Source organism: Zingiber officinale, chromosome 6A (assembly GCF_018446385.1).
Source record: "Zingiber officinale cultivar Zhangliang chromosome 6A, Zo_v1.1, whole genome shotgun sequence".
Lineage (NCBI taxonomy): Eukaryota > Viridiplantae > Streptophyta > Magnoliopsida > Zingiberales > Zingiberaceae > Zingiber > Zingiber officinale.
The window spans coordinates 98208232-98229783 of NC_055997.1; the positions used below are offsets into that span (position 1 = coordinate 98208232).

Genomic DNA, 21552 nt, shown 5'->3' on the forward strand with positions numbered 1-21552 from the left:
TTGTCAGCACATATCTCTCCAATTTTCAGACAGATCAAAATTTGTGTTCTAATAGGAGTACCAAGCAACACAATTACACAAACACACACCAATTATATAGACTGCTACACTTTCTTCAGAAAGTTTAAACACAAAACACAAACAAATAAGTAGGTGCATGATTGCTTCCAATCCATAAGCATCAATTCGTCAAGTGCATATCATCTAGAACAGAGAACAGTTGTTATACATGATATTTTTAACTTAGTCAAACATCTAGACCATCAATATTAGAAGCTCGAAAAGTGTCAAAGAACAATAATGTGAGGGAAGTTTCAATATACGAGCAAGGATGTAACAATCACTAAAAACATACATTAACTAGCATGTATAATTTGGTAGCAAATGAACGAGATTTTACATGTTCAGGTGGCAAATGTGGAACAACGTGAAGTAAATGTAAGATACAAGAAGAAAGAAAACGAAGCAACAAACCTCTAATCTCTGAGTTACTGGATATTTTTACTTCACAATTCATAGTCATCATGCATCCAGCTTGAGCGCCTCAGCGGCAGCCGCCTCCTCTTCATCATCAATGGCGAAATAAGGGTTATGAGCCTCAGGCCTAAACCTGTACCCAGTAAAGACGTAGAAACCAAGGGTGGCTAGCTCCCCAGCAAGCACGCTCGTCCACAGGTATCGGTAAGAAGTGATTGTGATGAGGGCGTAAACCACCACCCTAGTAAAATAGATGTAACAGATGACAACGACGTAATACTGGCGGAAGAGGGTGAGCTTCAGGAGGTTGACAGCGGCCTTTCCGTCGGTCTTGGCAGCCTCGCGGAGGTTCTTGATGGACCAGACGATAGGGAAGAGGATAGTGCAGCAGCAGACCACGTCGACGAGGAGGAAGACTTGCTTCCACGTCACCCAGTCGCGGGCGTAGGGTCCGGACTCGTCGATGACGACCTGAGCGATGTTTGCAACGACCTGGAGTGGGATCACGGCCATGAGCACCTTCTTCTCCCGGTCATGGAGGTAGGGCTTGAGGAAGGACCAGCCAGTGCCGATGAGGACGATGAGGGTGAAGAGGGATATACCCTTGAGGAAACTGAAGATGTAGAAGAGGACATCCCAACCGTGGGCTGAGCCTGTGCGCTCGATGTACGACTTGTCTTCGGCCTCACAGAGGAGGTTGAGGGCCTTGAGGATGACGACAGAGAGCATAAAGTAGTGGATGCGAAAGACGGAGCGGCGCCTCCGGAAGAGGGCCGCGGCCCAAAACACGGCGAGAGCAGCATACACGAAAAAGAGATAGGAGTACACTTGGGGGAGCACGGCGGCGCCGGCAGATAAGTAGGCGCGGGAGGATGGATCGTTAGGGTCCGGGCGGTTGAACATGGCAGAGCGGACTTTCATGGAGACGCCGAGCGGCGGGAGACAGTTTGCGAAGACGAGAGTGAACTGGCCAGGACTGTCGGTGAGGTTGACGGCGAAACGGAAGGTGGTGGCGCGGGCGACGGCTATACCCGAGGGATTGGGTGGCGGGAGTAAACGGTCGAAGGAGTAGACGACGCGGACGAGCTCCGACTGAAGGGCACAGGTGATGTCGAGATCCTGCAGCTGGCGCAGGACGTGGATCCAGGCGTCCCGAGTCGACAGAAAGAATCCCAACTGCGTCAGGTCCAAATCGTCCGTCGACGAATCGGAGGAGAAGGAGATGCCGGAGACGTTGAGCTCCAGGCCGCCCCACCGGGTGAATCCGAACTCGTCAAAGGGGATGATAGACCGTGCGTCGGACAGCACCGCCATTTCACGGATCTCCGCCATCCCCGTTCCGATCCAAAGCGACAACAATACCAATGCGAACGCAAATCCCGCATTGATGCCTGGCAGAGATGGAAAACGCGCTGCCGATTCGATCGCCATGGGAGAAGAAGAGATGTCGGCGTAGCTCTCCCACGGCGGCGAAGAGAGAGAGAAGGCGTTAAATTAGGTCATTTTCTGCCCTTTTCGGCCGGGATGGTTGGTGTGGCTTCGTTTTCACGCTCGGAGTTACGAGAATACCACTGGGAAAGTATTGAAATTACGAAATGGGAACTGTTAAAATATTTTTCCAAAAGCGAAATAAAATAGTAAATAATAAATAAATTGTGGATTTAGAAGGCCTCGCCAAATGCACACAAAGTGTTCGACGCAATGGCTCGCCGGACTTTGAAACCCTGGAACACCATGATGGATGGCAGCATGAAGTTTTGGGGGACGTAGAAGGAGCTGCTGTCTCGTTTCAGATATCACCAGGGACCGATGTTGTCGCCGGGTTCGCGAGGAAGGGCCATGAAGAGAAGGCTCTTGCTTTCTTCGCCGACGCGGTGAGGAAGTCACTTCCACGCTTGCGCCGCGCCCGCCCCCCGGCGACCACTCGGCAACGGAGGGTTGCTCTCGCAGCGTCGTGGCCAGGGGCCTGGCGAACATGCGCGCCAAGTGCGTGCGGCGTCATTCACTGCGTAGACAAAGTGTTGGACGGAATGCGCGTGGAGGGCTTGCTTTCCTGGAACGCCATGCTGTGGGGGGCATCCGAAGCCTTTTGGATGTTCGACCAAATGTCACAATCAGTTGCCTTATCAAATAAAATTTAAATAATATAAAATTTAAGCTCGATTTGTCTTAATTTAATAATAATTCTTTGGTCTATTTATAAATGTGTCGACGAGAGAGGCATGCTAATTTAATTTAATTTTTGCATTGTCAAAATTCATTAAGGACAAAAATTTAGCTGGTTTTTAGTTGTTGGAATTGAATGCATGGACTATTGGCTTTGAATGGTGAAGTAATGACTAGAGATATTATTTATTTAATTTTTTTTTTACTAGTTGTTTTCATGCATTCATTTATGAGAAAAATAAAAAGAATATTTAATATGCCATCATAAATTATGTTGAAGGATAATAATGAAACCTCAACTCACTCACGTTCTACAATTTTATGCCATTTCATTCGGCTAATGGAAAGAAAAATTAAATAATTGGCAATGAAAGATTTGACTTCGATCTCGTAATCATCAGCTTAATTAGTGGTTTAATTACCTCGATTTGTTCCCAAATCCAATTAAAAAGCTTCTCTAATTGTTTGTTTTGATGCAATAACTATACTTTATTTATGCCTCGATATTAATTGCGAGTTTCCATATCCATTTCGGAATCTGTTCCCGGTTCATTGATCTGAACCGGACCGGATCCGCCATTAAATTGGCAGCTTTGCACTTTAACTAAACATGGTGAGAGAGCGGGCCCTGCTCGGTGGTTCCTTGTCGACGAAGGTAGGATACTTGGGTGTGGAATAGCAGAGTTCGAAATTTTGTGTCCGAAGGAAGCGCATTTTACCAAAAAGGAATCTTATTTTTTTACAAGTTTCAAACTGCACCCTATAATGTTTTTAACGACAACTTCTATTGAGAAAATGAGTTATTTGGATGTGTTTGGATAAATATTTAATTATGGAAGGGGTGTGTTGGTAAAATGCTAGTCATTAGGAAGGGACGCGGAATGAAACGAAACGCTTCTTAAATTCACGCGGCGTCCCCGACCAGCTTACCCGTTTCGTCGCCCTCTTCAGCCTTCTTCCTTTCACACGGAAGCGGAGTACGATCGCCGAACGACGACCGCGAAAGACGCGCCGCTCCGGCGTCGAACACCTCGCCGACTATCCCATTCATTTTTTTTCCCTTTTCGCTTGCTTTTCTGGGCATTGAGTGGAGATGGGCGACGCGGAGGCCGCCCGCGGCGACCTGGTGCAGCGACTGAAGCCACCGCCATCGCCGGCGACTTCGTCTTCGTGTTCCTCGGTCGTGGTTCCGGAAGGAGGCGCTGTTTTCTTCCGCCATGGAAGCTTCGTACGCCCCGGCATTCCGCCTAGTGCTCCTTCACCGTCTCCTCCGTTTCACTTCCGATCTCTCTCCCGAAACCCCACCTTCTCCACCCTCGGTTCCTCGTCGCCTAACCCCATCCCTCCACCCTTCGATTCTGCTGGCTTGCCTCCTCGCAACGCTCACCGACGGTCGCAGAGCGATGTCCCAATCGGTTTCTTCCAGTCTGCTTCCCCATCTGGTCCCATGGCGGCCGATGGGGCCACATCAGCGATGATCTGGCAACAGCGCCCTCTTCCTCCTCAGAAAGTGAAGCAGGAGGCCGAGTGGGAGAAAGAGACGGAGAGCAGCGCGGAGGGGAAGTCGGAAGGGGACACCGCCGATGACCTCTTTAATGCTTACATGAACTTAGATGCGCTCGATGCGTCGGGAATGGAGGAGAAACACGGGGATCTGGATAGCAACAAGTTGAGCGGGACGAGGACTAGCATGGCCGACAGCAGTGAGAACGAGGCGGAGAGTAGCTCCATGGACCACTCCGGTGACAAGAGGAGCGTCGAGGGCGATCTTAATCCTGTGACTACACGCCACTTCAGGAGCCTTTCCATGGATAGTCTCTCAGGGAAGCTTCGCTTCGGGGACGAACCTCCCCAGCTGCTGCCTTCTTCGGCAAGTCAAACGGCGCATCATTCACGCAGTGATTCTTTGGATGGCACTGCAAATGTGCTGAATTCGGAGTTTCTCAATACCAAATTCAACAGCGTGGAGATCAAGAAGATAATGGCGAATGAGAAGCTTGCAGAAATGGCATTAGCAGATCCAAGAAGAGTCAAGAGGTGTTTAGTTTCCACCAAAATTCAACTTCTGATACTTCTTCCGCTCTTCAAAAAGCTCAATAGCTGCTAAATTTTATATTCTATCAGGATTTTAGCCAATCGACAATCTGCTGCGCGATCGAAGGAGCGGAAGATGAGGTATATATCGGAATTGGAGCAGAAGGTGCAAACTTTGCAGACAGAAGCAACTACATTATCTGCACGATTGACCTTGCTGCAAGTCTGTCATCTGTGTTATCCTATATCTTCATATGAATTACCTGTATTTTCTCCACCATTAGTCCTCTTCATTTGATCCTTGTTTTGATTCTTCATATGTTTTTGTATTGTTTTCGCAGAGGGATTCGACAGGGTTGTCACGCCAGAACAATGAGCTTAGGATTCGTCTTCAAGCCATGGAGCAACAGGCACAACTGAGAGATGGTAATTTCGCAGCATTATCATTTTTCTTCTTTGTCACATGATATTCCTATAGCTGCAGGTTTGCATTAAGGGTTTCTTGTGAGTCTTTATCATTTAAATTGGTTTCATTAGATGAATCACCCGATCATTTTCAAGATAAATCTTCTTTTTCAATGTTATTTGCCAACAGCCTTTTGCTGATTGATGAGTGTAATTAGGTTAAAATTCAAAGCTCCAGAAATAATAAATAGTCTTAGATGTCTTAGAGCTATTATCTTATAAAATTTTAATATTATGAATGGATCATTACACATTTTGTTCTTGATGACAGATCTCTTGCTTGTCTCTAAATGAAACCTTGATAGAAAATTATGTTATTTGTTGGATATTTTATTCTTTCACTCCAGTTTTATAGTATCAAGGCTATGAAAGGTTTAAATACTACATCGTTTTTGCCTTTTGCACATTGGAAAAAAGGTTGCTCTGTCCATGTTTAACTATCAAATGGCATGAAAGATTCTGCATTCTTTGTTGAAACTTTTTGTTATTATCCTTTATACTCAATTAGGATATTCAATATCATTCTTAGCGGTTTCTACTTGCATGTTTATTCCCTGTTAAATGCTGACATTATCCTTTCTATGACTTACTTGACGCGATCGTTAAAACCATGGTTTTCATGATTCTTAGTTTTGGCCATTCACAACAGATTAATTTTCGCTGTGGTCTCCGTGAGTAATTTGAAGTTTCAATAGACGTCTTTGTGTTTCCTTTATAGCTTAATCTGAATGTGGTTTAGATTGATTCGTTTATAATTGTAAACACCCCTATTACCACTGATAAAGAATTGAACCTTCTATGTGCCTTATCATACGATAAGTTGGTATCTTCATGTACGTCTTGAGCAATGGAAATTTAGTCTGACTTGGTTCTTTGAAGTTTATATCGAATCCTCTTTCACTCTACTTCGTCTAAATCTAAGTTTATTTGTTCTCAGTGTTGAAATTTTCTCATTGTTGTTCTAATGAGACTACTTTTAAGTTGCTCTTTTTGATTCTTGACCGCACACAGCCATCAATGAGACTCTGAATGCAGAGGTTCAGCGACTGAAGCTTGCAACCAGTGAAATCACCGAGAGCAACCTATCGAAGAATGTAGATCGACAAGCGATAAATGCTCAGATCTTCCCCCCACATCAGTTGCAACTGCAGCAGCAACATCAGGTATCAGCTCATATTCCTCTCTATCATTTTCAGTCGCAACACCAGCAGCAACAACAGCAAAGCAGCGGTGGGTTGGATTTGGAATCAAAGAAATGATAGAAGAAATTGAGAATGATGACTTTGGACTCTTTTAAGAAAATTTTATCCTTGCATTTAGGCATTTACTATAATTTATGGGGATTGTCATTGTATTTTATCGATTGACCATGTCAGCTTATTGCATTATGTAGATTTGTTTTTTGGAGTTAATTTAATTTTTTTAAAAAAATAATCTTTCTTTTTATTTTCTTGTATTCAAAGGTTATTTACTTTGCCCGACAAGCGTAAATTACGCTTCCATGTCTATATCACTACTAGCGACGTGGGCCACCACCAGCACATGGACCCCAGGCCTAGGCGGCACACGTGAAGGCACGTGTGATGGTCCACCCGCATGGTCCACGAGCAAGTTTGACCGCACTCGCACATCGCAAACAGTGAGGGAGTGGGGACCCTGAAGTTAATAATGCAGAAAAATATTCAATGAATTGAAAATTACATTCCGCTCTCTCACGAGCGCACGTGCGCGCCTTCCCAAGCGGCAAAAAAAAAAACATAGGCGGATTTTTGCATCCGAGTTTAATTAGGGACGAAATTAAATTGGGGAAAACGACGAAAACCTAGACCTCGTCCTCCTCCGACTCCGACGGCGCCTCCGACTCGTCTTCCTCCGCCTCCGGCGGGGTCCCTCCCATCAGATGCAACTCTTGCTTCCTCCCTTCTGTGTTGCTGCAGGCGACCAAACCGCCTGGATACGTCGCGGCAACGGGAGGCGTTCCGGCGAGGTTGATGAACTGCGAGGCGGGAGGGAACGCCCATATCTGCGCCTGTCCGGACGCCTCCCCAGTCGCCTGCGGCATCATCCACAGCGCTCCCGGTGGTAGCAACCTCACTCCGCTGGACGCAGCGGCCGTGCCGCCCACTGCCCACATCGGCACCACCCCGGTCGGAGAGATCGGCGCCAACCCCGTCGATATGGAGACAGCACCTCCACCTTGTAGCAGAGGGTCTTGGACCGGATAGAACGCGGCGACCGGGGCGAGCGCGGATGCGGTGGACCCGACCGACGCTCGCGTTGGCTGAAGCTTCTTCCGCCGCTTCGCGGCGGACTCCTCGTCCCCGGAGGTAGATGCCAGGCCCGCCGATGAGGACGAGGAAGGAGCCTCTGTGGGGATTTTGATCGCACCGTCGACCACAGTGGCTATGGCCGGGACGGTTCCGGTCCCCGTGGCCGCTATGATGGCCGGCTCCGCGTGCTGGAGTAACCACCGGATGGTCTCGCCGTCCGATTTGTGCCCTAGCTCTCGTGTTAGCTGGAAGATCCGAGCAGCGCAGGCGGCTGGCATCCGGATCCGCCGCCCCCTCCCCTCCACCTTGGTGTGCCGGTCCTTAGTCCTCGGCGCGGGCCGCCGAATGATAGGCAGCGCGCCGATCCCCAGGAACGCCATGGGCTCCCGTTTCGGCGCGATAAGACGGTGCACCTGTCCTCCTCCCCCTCCGCCGCCGTAGCTGCTTCCCGCTGCGCCACTACTCGCGCCTGCGCCGCCCACGTCTTCTATCGCCGGAGAATCCATTGCTGCCTCCGCCGCCCGCAATCGCCACCGATGCCTCGGTTGTTCCTTTCTCTGGGGTTGCAGATAAACAACTAAACCCTGGGAACCACCTCTCTCCATTTTATTCTTTGGTAAACCAAGTGGGCCCCCAGCAAAGATCGGACGGCTAGAAAAAGAGATCAAATGGCCTGCTCCCAACTTCTCGCGCTGTGAGCCGTCTGATCTGATGGGTCCCCCATCTTCCGTTTCTCTCGATGACCTCGATCCGACGGTGCGGGGCATAACGCGTATAAGTTACCGAATCCGTTTTCTACCAACGCTTCCATTGCCAGATGTCCTACACGAGCCAGGAAACGCAAATTCTCGATCTCTGACATGACCATTGTGACGTCATCGCTTTTGTGGCTTGCATGCGGTAACATGACTTTCCTGTTCCGACGCGACAGACGATCCGTACGTCCTCTGTCTCCACTGATTAGGTTCGTTACTCGTTCCGCGCACGTGTCATAAAATTATTGGTGGAATAAACGCATCCGTGATAACGTAGAAAGATTAAGCGCAACGGGTAAAAATACGGGTGGTTTTCGAAAGGTACGCGTGGCAACCTGAAAAGACGACAGCTGGAGCCAACCGGCTCCCAAGGCTTGGGGACCACCCACTTACTAAATGGTGAGTGAGGACCCCACGCGGCACGCCAACGAGAATCTGTCCAATCAATGTATCAATGCTAAGTGATCAAATCATACTCTAATACACTTTTTTTTCACCTAAATCGCCCTAAATTTTCTAAACTATTATGGTAGCACCATATAATCATTATTCTTTTATTTCTGAAAAATACGAGGACGAACTGATAAACAAAAGTTCTAAAATCTTCAATAACAAATCGATATAAGTGAAAATTGCGACCTCCAGTCGATCGGTAGCCCATGTAGTTTAAAGGTTCATGCGGAAACAAGGTTAACTATAGCGGTAATCGGCATAGAGCAAGGCCATCTGTGAGCATAAATACTTTACCTTCAAGAACTTTGCGACAAATGTGATCAATGCAGAGCTCACATATTGTGGTATTGTATACATCGATGTAAAGTCGAAGCTTAATAGTAAGCCTAATAGCACTAAAATTTGCCTGCAAAATGAAAGAAAGAACAAAAGAAAACGAAATAAGTTGACATTATCACAACGAGATCAACAACAATAACAAGATACTGATAAAGTTTGAATAATTTGAGGCTAGTGCAATATAAGATAGATTACACATACCTTGCTTCGAACATGTTGCTAATGTAAGTACCAACAACGGCATTAACCGGAAGAACTGTAAGTCCAAGAACTGCAAGAAATATCGCGACTGAACTCATAGTCCATCGACTCCATCCAAAGTAGAAACTGGTAGTGATGCTCGATTCTGCCAGCAATATCTCCATTGCATACTTGAGCATAAAATATATCAACAGCTCAACCTATAACACAGTTAAAATTCGACTTCTTCGATGATTTGCACACACAACAATTGCAAGCAATCCTTCAGCATTGAGGCTAATGATGATATATGTTTACCTTTACTGATGGAGTAAGCAATTTATAGTCTGAAGCAATTGAAGTCGCCGGCTAATGAGATTCCTCGTGCCCTTCATAAGGTTATTAGAACGGCTAATGACAATTGAAGTCTCCATTTTGCACAAGGCCACTTTCTAATGCTTCATCCGCATGGCCTAATTTCGAGAAAAAAAAATGTAACAGTCGCTGATGTTTCCAAGGTTTACAACCCTCACAGACCGCATCCTGCATTTTCAGTATCAATTTGTTACGTAAGTTGACTAAGCTTCTGCAAATGACTGTTAAATGATTGTACCAAAAAAAAATGCATTGCGTACAAGGTTCAACAATTCACAATTCATCCTTTACACATTTTGGAGTAAATTACAGGAACCATGAAGTAGGAAATTACTGAACCACAGACTAACCATCCAAGATCTTAGAAGATTTTACTTACCCACACAGAAGTCGACCGATGAGAAGAATTGTTAAGGAGCTGAGATCGTAAGCCAATGCATATAGAGGATTGCCTAAGAAGAGTACAATGCTGCTAAGCATCAGAGGTTTGAAGTATGATTTATACGACCATGCACTAAAATAAACTGAAGAAAACACTTGTGCCGCAGCCATAGATCCAATAATGATCCCACAAACTGTTGCAGCCGCTCCAAGGCTCATCGAGTAATCATCAGCAGTTGGCACAACAATGCAAGTGTTGACCATATAAAGAAAGGTATTGGCCAAGTTCAGCGTAAGAGACACAGAGTGATATCTTTCCTCATTGACTTGCTCTTCCTCTTCTTCAATTATGAGGGCATGTTGGCCCAAGAATTGCAGGAAATTTGTAGAGTGAGTTAATTTGTCGACTGATGCATGTAGTAAGTAAATCACAGGATCTTGCACCTGATGCAAAAAGAAAGAGAGAGAGAAATGCCTAAAGAGTGACCTATCGTTTATGCCTTTGGTACAAGAGTAATAAGGACCAAATATCATACCACCAGAGCTGTTGAGGGCTGATCGATAGATAGCTTCCTTGGCGTTCTTGAAGCTCAGAAAGATTGTGAGATAAAGCTCTAATAACAGCTGCTATTCCCTATTAATTCAAAGCATGCAGCCTTTTTTTAGCAGTAACTACAACTGGAAAGAATTTAAAAAGTGATCATCTTGAAAGCATGGTAGGGACGAAAGAGAGACACATTACCACGTGCTTAAAAGCTTGCTGTAGCTGAGAATAAGGATGATTTGATCTAGTACTTATATAATAATCTGTGAACATGTAGCCAAAAAGTTTATCAAATTTCTTCAGTATTTTACGAATACCAGTAGCATTGACATCTACAAATTTGAGAAGGTTTAAAAGATCGTAGCCAACTGCTATATATGCTTCTTGCAATTCAGATATCTTAGATATATATGGTAGGTCAAGAAGCATTGTACGCTCCTCTCCTAACTCTTGGATCTTGTGAGCAATAATCCCTTGTCGCTCGAGAAAGAAGAGGACTGTCTTCTCAATCTAGAAATATAATGAACAAGTCTATTAAAAACAAGCAAAAGAGTCTATGAAATGTTCTTATAAAGTGTAATAGCAACAGGAACAATTTTCTGAAAATAAATCATAAAATATAGAAAACTCAGGAGGACATAAGCTTCGATCACGATTCTATTGTAAAGAAATATTTCCTCCAGTTCATGAAAAAAAAGGGTCAAAGATTGTTGCATCATGTCGAGTGAAACCAACAGCAAAAACCAATTTCTTGGAAGATGCAATTGGTACATAATGAAATTCTAGTTGAAAACAAAAGATATAGAAAGGCAGCATGGTGTATGATAAAAGTCAACTTAAATAGATACAACCAAATTTGTTGATTACAGAATAAACCAAAACCAAGTCACTCGAAAGTTACACGTACTAGATAATATGCCCCTATGCAAGGATAGAAATAAAGTAATCTTATCCAAGATAAGCTATAAAACGGACTTGAAACTTTTTTCATACTTGGTCATCGAGCATCCTTGCAAATTCTTTTAGTACACATCGATGCTCTTTTCCTCCTTGTTTGATTCCTTGTACACATTGCTTTACTTTCTTCTTCATTAACTTGTAGTTGATACAATACCTGGAACACAAGTAAATAACAAATAGCTCATGTTAACATATAAAGCATAACCAGAATTGGCTAAATTGAAACATCAAACGGACGCGAATACATTGGCATAATATAAAGTTAATATGACAAATTGGGCGTAGAGATGATGGTGATATCATCAAATTGGTGATTATTAACTTGACAATAAGGACCATAAACATGTGAATTCTAAAAGAGCAAGGGTAGTGTTTCCCAGCTAAGGAAATGTCACATGAAATTAAACTCTGCCAGCTATTAGGCCAAGCACAAAGGCAATGTCGCAGGCTCATTGCTACAAAAAGTTAGATGGTTCTCTCTTAGTTTCAAGACAATGAGCAAGGCAGACAAAAGAATGGCCCATTAATTTCAAGATGATGCATTTATGCATGTAAGCATGTATAGGGCAATCCTTTTCATAAAAAAAAAACAATGTATAGGGCAATCCTTGCATGTGTACAAATGAACTATTAACCAAAATGTCTGTTGCAATTGAATGCCCTCTAACAGACATGAACAGTGCAATCAAATAATCTAAGCCAACAATGTCATGTTAGATTATTAGCAACATTTAATAAGATCTTTTTATGTTATCCTGCAGGAATTCAAATTTTAACAAATTTAAGAGTTTTCAGCATCTAGCTCCAGCAAAAAGCATGACAAATAGAGTGAAATTTAGCAATGAATGCATACTTCTCCCATTCCTGAACACGATTCACCGATTCACCGTCAACTTCTTGCCAAAGTTGACCATTCTGGCAAATGGACTCTGTTGAATAAGATAAAATAAGAATCAGAAAATGATTAAACCTTGCAAATTTTCAACTTCAATAACAATCAAACTATGGTTACACACAATTTCCTTTTGGTTTGCCAAAAGATGCTAGTTCTTCAAAGTATCAAAAGATTAAAGTGGAGAGTACTACAAAACATCACAAATTTTATTAAACAAATTCGTGAAACACAGGTTTTCCTTCATGACTTGCAGATACTAAATATTCTGCTTCACTGCAATCCTGGAACTCTTCCATCAATCTTGAGACTAGAGTTTCATTAACCAAATAATTTACGATAACAAAATTTACAATACTAGTTTTCATCAAACACAACCATTGAGAGCCTGCATAAACCATGTGGTGCTCTTACTCAGGCTTCAGTAGCTTGTTTCTTCTACCTTCCGCCATTCCCCCAAAAAAATTGAAACTTTTTTTTTTCCTTTCCGTGCGAATCAAATTAAATGAGTACCACATTCGAGGCACGAAAGGCTCCGATTCAACAATAAGAAACAAAAAAAGACATATTTTGAAAACTCCAGAAGAAAGGAAAGGCATCGAGTGCAAACCCAAGGGCAAAGATGGATCATTGTGCAATCGCAGCATAAACAACGCGTCGACTGGAAATGAGAGATAGGAGAGCGATCTGCGACTTTCCAAAGCAAAGATGCCAAGAACTCGCACTCGAGCGGAATCGATTCGTCACAGGAGGAGAAAGCGAACCGAAGCGAGGTCGACGAAGGCGGTGGAGGAGATGTGGCATCTACATGAAAAATATATAGCAGTAGAAATTTCGCCTGGCCAACTTAAAATCATTAATAAATTATTATTCAAACAACAAAATAATAAATATAAAGCAATATATTTTAAATTTGCAACATGTGAAAAAAAATACTTTCCATTAATTTCCCAATCACTAATTATGATTTATGATTAATCATGAGCACTGCACTAATGAATACGTGTCATAAATAAATGTTGAAATCATTAATATAAATGGTTCTATCTTTTTTCTTTCTTTGTTTTTAAATATTCTTGGATATGAAAAATAATTGAATAATGCATAACCTTAACATGATTAACTAAATTTCATAAGAGAATCAAGTCAACCCAAACAAAATTATTGAGAAATGGAAATATGGACATGATAAACTTATTAAAAACAAAAGGCTGACTTACTGAAGTTTAAAAATTCATACAAAAAATAAAAAATCAATCAGTATTTCATATTTCTGTTTATTCCTAAATAGTAGCCTTGAATCATTGGATTCTTTAATAAATGGATATAAAGTTGCAATTATATCTTCCAATGTACTACAACTCATCAATCTAATTCTACAGCTTGATGGTGTTTCTAGGATGATAATTGATGAGTTAAATCACTATGCTTTCGTGTATGAACAAGTACGATAAGGAACCGAGTAAACAACTGATAGCGCGCCTGCCGTGGAGCGTAACATTCCTCATGAAATGATAATCAAACAAAACAAAGTGTTAGCAAATGAATAAATAGCAAAACCCAATCATGAATCATGATCTCAACAACTAACGTGCAAAAGTAAAAAAAATGCTCTTCGTTAACACCTCCGTCAATTGATATCACGGCTAATATGGAAAAGATAAATTAGGAAACAAAAAAGAATGCATGGGAGGATCTTTTTTAATCCTTAATATTTTACCAAGGATCGACCCCGACACTATTGTGCAAGCTCCCATACATTAACCACTGAGCCACGTCCTGGGGACATGATTTCAACAACTAAGAACTACATGGTTGTTCAAATGGTTTTATGTGTCACATGAAGGTGAAGCATATCACAAGGTGTTTGTCTGATTCCGTTGGGAAGCAATGGAGAGTAGATCATCGGTGGTGTGGTGTGAAAGTTGACCTGGTTGAAAAACTCCAAAAATTACCTATGGACAGTAGCTGATACGACACATTGTGAGTAGCCCCAAAGGTAAGGTGGGTGGATAGTCAAGCTGATATGATGGTCAAAGTCAAAGTCAAGGTAAGATAATAGTCAAAGTTAGGATGTACGTATCCGGATGAACTACTCAGAAGTAGGTCTCCCAATATAAACTCGGGTGGCCACAGAGCCGATTGGTTCTACAGGGCCAATTCTTCACTTCTCTTGTGCAAGTCTCTTAGCAAATAACAAGTTGGACCCTAGAGCCAGTCGGACATACAAGACTTAGCTCTCCACTTCTCCTATGTAAGTCTCTCATCATATAGTCGGTCGGGCCCTAAAGCCGGCTGGACATACGAGACTTAGCTCTCCACTTCTCCTGTGTACGTCTTTCAGCATATAGCCAGTCGAGCCTTAGAACCGGCCAAACATACGAGACTTAGCTTCTCACTTCTCTTGTTCAAGTCTCTTTGTAGGATTGAAGAATGAGATAGAGGGGGTGTGAATATCGCCCGTCAAAAAACTCTTTCTTTTCGTATCGTAAAACCAATCAAAGTAAGCAGTGGAAAATAGTATAATAAAACAAACGACTCAAGTGGTTACTTGGTTTGAAGCCTACGTCGACTCCTACTCCAAGACTCGCTATCCTTGACGACATCGTTAGGCAATCCACTATGATTTTTCTTTTCGAAATCTTCAGAAAGAAGCAATGAGTACAAATGCAAGTAGAAGATAGTAACAAACTGTTGGTGCAATATCCCTCAGGTCAAGGTTGACCTGGGTAACCAAGCTGAGTCTTGGTTTGGATTTAGATGTTTGACAATAAGATATTGATTGAAGAAGAGTCAAGTAGGTCAAGGTTGACCGGATACTTGACTGGGAAGTCCTAACTGGGATGTTAGGCAAAATGAAAGACCTAGTGAGTGAAGCTAGGCAGTAGGAAAGTCCTGGTGAGTGAAGCCAAGCAGAAGGAAAGTCCTGGTAAGTGAAGCTAAGCAGAAGAAAAGTCCTGGTGAGTGAAGCCAGGCAGATGGAAAACCCTGGTGAGTGAAGCCAGGTGAAAGTCCTAGTGAGTGAAGCTAGGCAGATGGAAATCCTGGTGAGTGAAGCCAGGTGAAAGTCCTAGTGAGTGAAGCTAGGCAGATGGAAATCCTGGTGAGTGAAGCCAGGTGAAAGTCCTAGTGAGTGAAGCTAGGCAGATGGAAATCCTGGCGAGTGAAGCCAGGTGAAAGTCCTAGTGAGTGAAGCTAGGCAGATGGAAATCCTGGTGAGTGAAGCCAGGTGAAAGTCCTTGTGAGTGAAGCTAGGCAGATGGAAAACCCTAGTGAGTGAAGCTGGGTGAAAGTCACAGTGAGTGAAGCCGAGGCAGGGAAAATCCAGATGGATCGAGGATGATTGGACATACGGTGTTGGGAGAGTCAAGTAGGTCGAAGGATTGGGATACTTAAAGAAAAGTCAAGTGGGTCGAAGGATTGGGACACTTGGTAAGGAGTCCTAGCGGTCAAGGGTGACTAGATGCTAGGCATGACATACCAACAGTCGAGTTGACCGGATGTTGGTTTGGGAGGTTTGGGACTTGGTTTTGGACAAAATCAAGTCTTGGATCGATCGATGGATCGATCCGGCTCTGATCGATCGGTGGATCGATCCGGACTGTCTCCAGAGCCTGGATCGATCCGTGGATCGATCGAGGTCCCAATCGATCGATGGATCGATTGGGGGTTGCCAATCGATGCGGATCGATCCGTGTATCGATCCGGGCTTCCCAACAGGCGCTCTGGATCGATCCGTGGATCGATCCAAAGCCTCCCCGATCGATTGGGAATATTCGAATCGATCGGGATCTGACCGTTGGCGTCGTTTATAGCTGCAGGCGTGTGATGGCTGCGGTAACTTCTTCTCCGATTCACTCCAGATTTCTCGCCAGCTCCTACACAGCACTCACAAAGCTCAGATCGCCAGTTCTTGAAGGATCTTGGAAGTTTTCCAAGTCAAGAGGCGGATCAAAGGCAAGAAGAGAAGCTAGGGTTAGGGTTTTCTGCATTCATTGTAAGCTTTGCGCTTGTATTTTGTTTCCCTTTCCTTCTTCTTGTACCGAGAGTCTTGTAGGGCTTCTCCGCCCTTGGTAGTTACCATAAAGGAGAGTTTTATTTTGTGGAGGGTGTGTGTGTTGGTGTGGATCCTTGGATTAGTCACCTCTTGTGAGGTGGATACCAAGTAAACCAACCGTGTTAGCGTTGTTGTATTTGTTTCTGTATTTTCCGCTGCATATTCTTGAAGAAACAAGCAACGCCGAGCAACGAGCGAACGTGACGAGCTATTCACCCCCCTCTAGCTACTTTTGGTCCTAAAAAGTGGTATCAGAGCAAGGCCGCTCTTCACCGGAATCATCGCCGGAAGGGTCAAGCATAACAAGAAAAGCTAGAGGGTGAAGAAGTTGGAGCAAATTCTTCAAGTTCAAGATTTTATCAAGCTCAACTTCAAGATGCAATTCCAAGATGGGCTTGGATTTGACACAAGGGTGGCTCCACCATACACTTCTACGAGTTTCGATTCTTGGAAATCAAGAATCGAAAATTTTCTTATGATGGAGATAGAGCAATGGTTTGCTCTCATGGAAGGTTTTGAAGCTCCCACAAATTCCAAGGGCAAAGTACTCAAAAGGAGCAAGTGGAGCAAAGACCAAATCCAAAGATGTGAGGCCAATGACAAAGTGACCAAGCTTTTGGTCAATTTATTGCCAAGCAACATCTTGGAACAAATTGGAGAGTTTGAAGATGCCAAGGAGCTTTGGAGCAAATTGGCAAGAATTCATGAGATCCCCTCCACTGTACCAGATCAAGGAGAATCCAAAGAGGGCGACTCATTGGATCAAGACCAAGAGGAGGACTCCGAGGTTGAGAGATGCTCAACCTCCGAAGAAGAAGTTCAAGAAGAAGCTTCATCTTCAAGGGAATGCAACGAAGGGAACAAGGAGGGAGCATACTCCTTGTTTCATATTCAAGATGATGAAGCCTCCACCTCTAGGATTGAGGGGGAGCAATCCTTGGTGACACCGGATCAAGAAGAAGGAGAAGCTTCTACATCCGGGTCAAGAGATGAAGAGATTGAAGAAGCTTCTACCTCCACGAGTCAAGAAAAATCAAATGGAGGAGAATCAAGATCGGATCAAGAGGAAGCTTCTACCTCCGGATCCAAAGGGAAAGATGCCACCCCTACAAGCAAAGGTATAAATATTTCAATTAAAAATAAAAATCATATTATATGCTTTGAGTGTAGGGAACATGGGCACTACAAGAGCAAGTGCCCTAAATTGGCCAAGAAGAAGGGCCAAGTGGCACAAAAGGGCAAGGCGAAGCCCAAGGAGATCATTCCCAACACAAAGAAGAGCAAGGAGCATATTATATGCTTCTCTTGCAATCAAAAGGGGCATTACCGAAGTCAATGCCCCAAGGGGAAGAAGGTGGTCAAAGCTCAAGGAGGCACTAGTCAAGGGGAAGCCTCCAAGGTAAAGAAGAAGGTAACATTTATTGAGCCTACCCCTTTACATTATGGTAAAAAGCATGATAGTTCTAACTTATATCATTTTAATGCTATTTACCATGAAAATAGAAAGCATGATAGCGTTAAAGAAAAACATATAGCTTTTCATGCTAAAACCACTACACCTAAGGCTAGGAATGTAGGTAAAAGTCTGGGCAATAACTCTAAAGATTTTAGATACAAGTCCAAGAACGAATATGCTCATGAATCAAATGAAAAATCTAAAACTAAGGACTTAGTGATAGAAAATCAAGTCTTGAGGTCAAGACTTGATAAAATGGAAAAGACCCTAAAAAGGATGGAAAATATCCTATTAGGGCAAAATGAGCATAACCTAGGTTTAGGGGTACAAAAGCCATCCAATGGCCATAGAGGTTTGGGATACAAACCAAAGGCTAAGAAGGATGTGCCCTCTTACCATAGAGTTCCATATAGTTATGGAACAAACCCTAGGTCTAGTGGTCAAGCCAAAAATACTAGGGAAGTCATCCCTAAGAGTATTTTTGCAATAAATGTGACTAAGACTTCTAAGAAGTCTAAGAAAATCACAAACAAGGTCACAAGGGAGGTTATCCCTAGAGTTGACCTAGAAAATGTGACCAAGGCTTCTAAGAAGCCCAACAAGGTCACTAGGAAGGTATCCCTAGTGAGTACCTAGAGCATCCAAGGAGCACCAATAGGTGTTGGGTTCCTAGGAGCATCTTCTCTACCCCATAGATGGGTTAGAGAGTGTCAACTCCGATTAGAAGGGTAGTTAACCCAACTTTGAGGAAATTGACACTCAAGGAGCATTTTCAAGGTTTTAGTTAACCTTTGAAAATGAAATGGAATTATTGATTACTCCTTGAAAGAGTAAAATGTGCCAAATGGTGAAAAATTGTTTTTATCTTAAAATGGCACAAATTGGGAAAACCTTGAGAAATACCAAGTTGGGATTTTGGTATGTTCTTAGGCAATTTAAGGCAATCCGGGCCTTAATTCAAAAGTGCTACTCTTGAAGAAAAATGGAATATGCCAACATTTGAGGACATGTTTATTTTCAATTGGCATACATTAAATCAAGGAAATTAGAAATGCCAAATTTAGGCTTTGGCATTCTCTTGTAGCACTTTAGGGCAATCTAGGTTTAAGGTGTAAGTTTAGCTAAGACTTTAAGGATACTTAGATAGTTAATCTAGGTATATTTTATTTATGCTAAATCTTGCCATGATTGTTTGTCCATCATATGCCATGACATCATGTCTAGTTTTTGCATTCATGTTTTATTATGGAAAATCCAAAAATACCATGTCATGACATTCATACATCATGTAGTAATAGGATATTTTCTTTTGAAAATTATTTTCTTTTGATGTATGTCATAACATAATCATGCATTAAGTTTAATTCCTTGTAATTAAGGACGAATGGCATTTAATGACACTTATTGACAAGTGACATCCTGGGTGGATGTCTAATATCTCTAAAATGCCTAGATAGATATGCATGATCCCTAGAATAGGGCAAAACCAAATTTTACATCTCACAAAGACCTCTAAGATGACTTGTATGTGTTTTGTCCATAATAGATACAAGTGAGATGTTAGGAAGATGAACAAAACTCAAGATGTTGATTTAGTGCATTCTTTTGAGTTTTAGGTTCATCAAAACACATAGTTATGTGTTTTCCCATCATTGGGAAAGCTAATGTACAAGTCATGTGCATTAAGCACAAGGAATGTGATGGGATATTGGTTTTGAAAATGTTTTTAAAATGTTTTTGGAAAACCTTGGTGAAGGCTATCTTTTGATAGTAATCACCATTGAATAGTTAGACACAAACTTGAAGAGAAACACTAAAGTTTTTGCAAGTTTTCAAGTTTGTGTCAATCTTTGAAAATATGAAGTATTTTCATAGAAAACTATTTTTCCGTGATAGTAAACGCCTAAATAATGTCTACACGAAATTTCATAATTTTAGATTTTTGTAGAATTTTCTGGGGTTTGAAGTTGACTGAAATGGAATTTCAGCAACTATCGAGTCTCGATCGATCCATGGATCGATTGGAGTTCTGAATCGATCCATGGGTCGATTCAAACGGCAATTCCCACGGAGGCTCTGGATCGATCAGCCGATCGATCCGAGAGTCTGAATCGATCGATGGATCGATTCGAAGGTTCAATCGATTGGAACCCAACTTCAATCGATCCAAGTTGTTTCTTTTAGGAAGGCTGATTTGACATCTTTGAACCTATTGTAGTCTAGGTAACCATTCCAAACCCCTTAAATACATTTGTATACATACAAAGGGTGTTTTCATGTTGAAAACAAGGATGGATTGGTTAACGAAGACTAAGTAGAAGTTTAGGTTGAGGTTGTTTCAAATTTTGAATATTTGAACCTCAAAACTTCTAAATTTGGGTTTCCTAATGTTTTAGGGATTCCAAGTCATTGTTGGTGCAATGACAGAAGTTACCACCATGTCTTTAGGAGGAGGGACTCTTTAAAGACATGAAAATTATTTTTCATGAACCTTGGAAGGTGGTTAACCTTCTGTTGTGGACTTGCTCAAGGTTGAGCATTTAAACTTGAAATTGGGAGAAATGGGGAGTGGATATCCTCATTATTTCAAGTGGACACTCAAGTGGTTGAAAATGCTCAAGGTTGGGTATTTGTCAACATTGAGGGAGAAGTTAAGGTGATAATGACGGGTATGGGATCTCATTATCGTGTGATCACAATGAGTGAAGTTGTGATCACGATGAGCAACTCTTCAGGGGGAGAGTCTTCAACAAATGGATTTGTTGAAGTGTGCCCAGAATTGGAGCATAGGTTGATGTGTGTCCAACGATGGGTTGATGTGTGCCAATAGGGGGAGAATGTATGGTTAAGTTTAGGCCTTCATTACCTATGGGAAGGTCATAGGGGGAGAATGAAAGGACTCATGAAAGGGAGTAAGTTAGGCTTTCATTACCTAGAGGGAGTTTGCCCTCTTAGGGGGAGAATGAAGAGCTTAATTTATGCTTTCATTACCTAGTGGCATGAAGAAGGAGGCTATGGGATTAGCCTAACTTACATATGGGATTGTAAGTGTTATTGTGGTATTGTCAAACATCAAAAAGGGGGAGATTGTTGGTGCAATATCCCTCAGGTCAAGGTTGGGTAACCAAGCTGAGTCTTGGTTTGGGTTTAGATGTTTGACAATAAGATATTGATTGAAGAAGAGTCAAGTAGGTCAAGGTTGACTGGATACTTGACTGGGAAGTCCTAACTGGGATGTTAGGCAAAATGAAAGACCTAGTGAGTGAAGCTAGGCGGTAGGAAAGTCCGGTGAGTGAAGCCAGCGGAAGGAAAGTCCAGTAAGTGAAGCGGGGGAAGAAAAGTCTGGTGGTGAAGCCGGGCGGATGGAAAACCCGGTGAGTGAAGCCGGTGAAAGTCCTAGTGGTGAAGCTAGGCGGATGGAAATCCTGGTGAGTGAAGCCGGTGAAAGTCCTAGTGGTGAAGCTAGGCGGATGGAAATCCTGGTGAGTGAAGCCGGTGAAAGTCCTAGTGGTGAAGCTAGGCATGGAAATCTGGTGAGTGAAGCTAGGTGAAAGTCCTTGTGGTGAAGCTAGGCGGATGGAAAACCCTAGTGAGTGAAGCTAGGTGAAAGTCACAGTGAGTGAAGCCGGCGAGGAAAATCCGGATGGATCGAGGATGATTGGACATCCGGTGTTGGGAAGTCAAGTAGGTCAAAGGATTGACCGGATACTTGGCACGAAGTCAAGTGGGTCAAAGGATTGACCGGACA

General features: G+C 43.0%; 3 protein-coding genes and 1 pseudogene across 5 annotated transcripts; 1 reads left to right on the forward strand and 3 right to left on the reverse strand.

The window, feature by feature from the left end:
* Positions 1 to 320: 320 nt before the first annotated feature.
* LOC121997086 (protein CANDIDATE G-PROTEIN COUPLED RECEPTOR 7-like) lies at positions 321 to 2567 on the reverse strand. 2 transcript variants are annotated; one of them, XM_042551330.1, is made up of 2 exons: positions 2153 to 2567; positions 321 to 2048 (listed from the first exon to the last, which is right to left on the reverse strand). In XM_042551330.1, the coding sequence occupies exon 2, from the start codon at positions 1906 to 1908 to the stop codon at positions 523 to 525; it is 1386 nt and encodes a 461-aa protein (XP_042407264.1). In that variant the 5' UTR covers positions 1909 to 2048; positions 2153 to 2567; the 3' UTR covers positions 321 to 522. The 2 variants fall into 2 exon arrangements, with proteins under 2 accessions (XP_042407264.1, XP_042407265.1); XM_042551331.1 differs by having other exon boundaries at positions 2164 to 2548.
* A 979-nt stretch (positions 2568 to 3546) lies between these two features.
* LOC121997087 (bZIP transcription factor 29-like) lies at positions 3547 to 6576 on the forward strand. 2 transcript variants are annotated; one of them, XM_042551332.1, is made up of 4 exons: positions 3547 to 4680; positions 4768 to 4942; positions 5019 to 5103; positions 6154 to 6576. In XM_042551332.1, exons 1-4 carry the CDS (start codon positions 3737 to 3739, stop codon positions 6399 to 6401), a joined length of 1452 nt encoding a protein of 483 aa, XP_042407266.1. In that variant the 5' UTR covers positions 3547 to 3736; the 3' UTR covers positions 6402 to 6576. The 2 variants fall into 2 exon arrangements, with proteins under 2 accessions (XP_042407266.1, XP_042407267.1); XM_042551333.1 differs by having other exon boundaries at positions 3551 to 4680; positions 4768 to 4900.
* Positions 6577 to 6799: 223 nt separating this feature from the next.
* Positions 6800 to 8194, reverse strand: LOC121997088 (transcription factor PCF2-like). Its single transcript, XM_042551334.1, has one exon. The coding sequence runs from the start codon at positions 8177 to 8179 to the stop codon at positions 6965 to 6967; it is 1215 nt and encodes a 404-aa protein (XP_042407268.1). The 5' UTR covers positions 8180 to 8194; the 3' UTR covers positions 6800 to 6964.
* Positions 8195 to 8791: 597 nt separating this feature from the next.
* On the reverse strand, positions 8792 to 13097 carry LOC121995079 (annotated as a pseudogene).
* Between the last annotated feature and the right edge of the window lie 8455 nt (positions 13098 to 21552).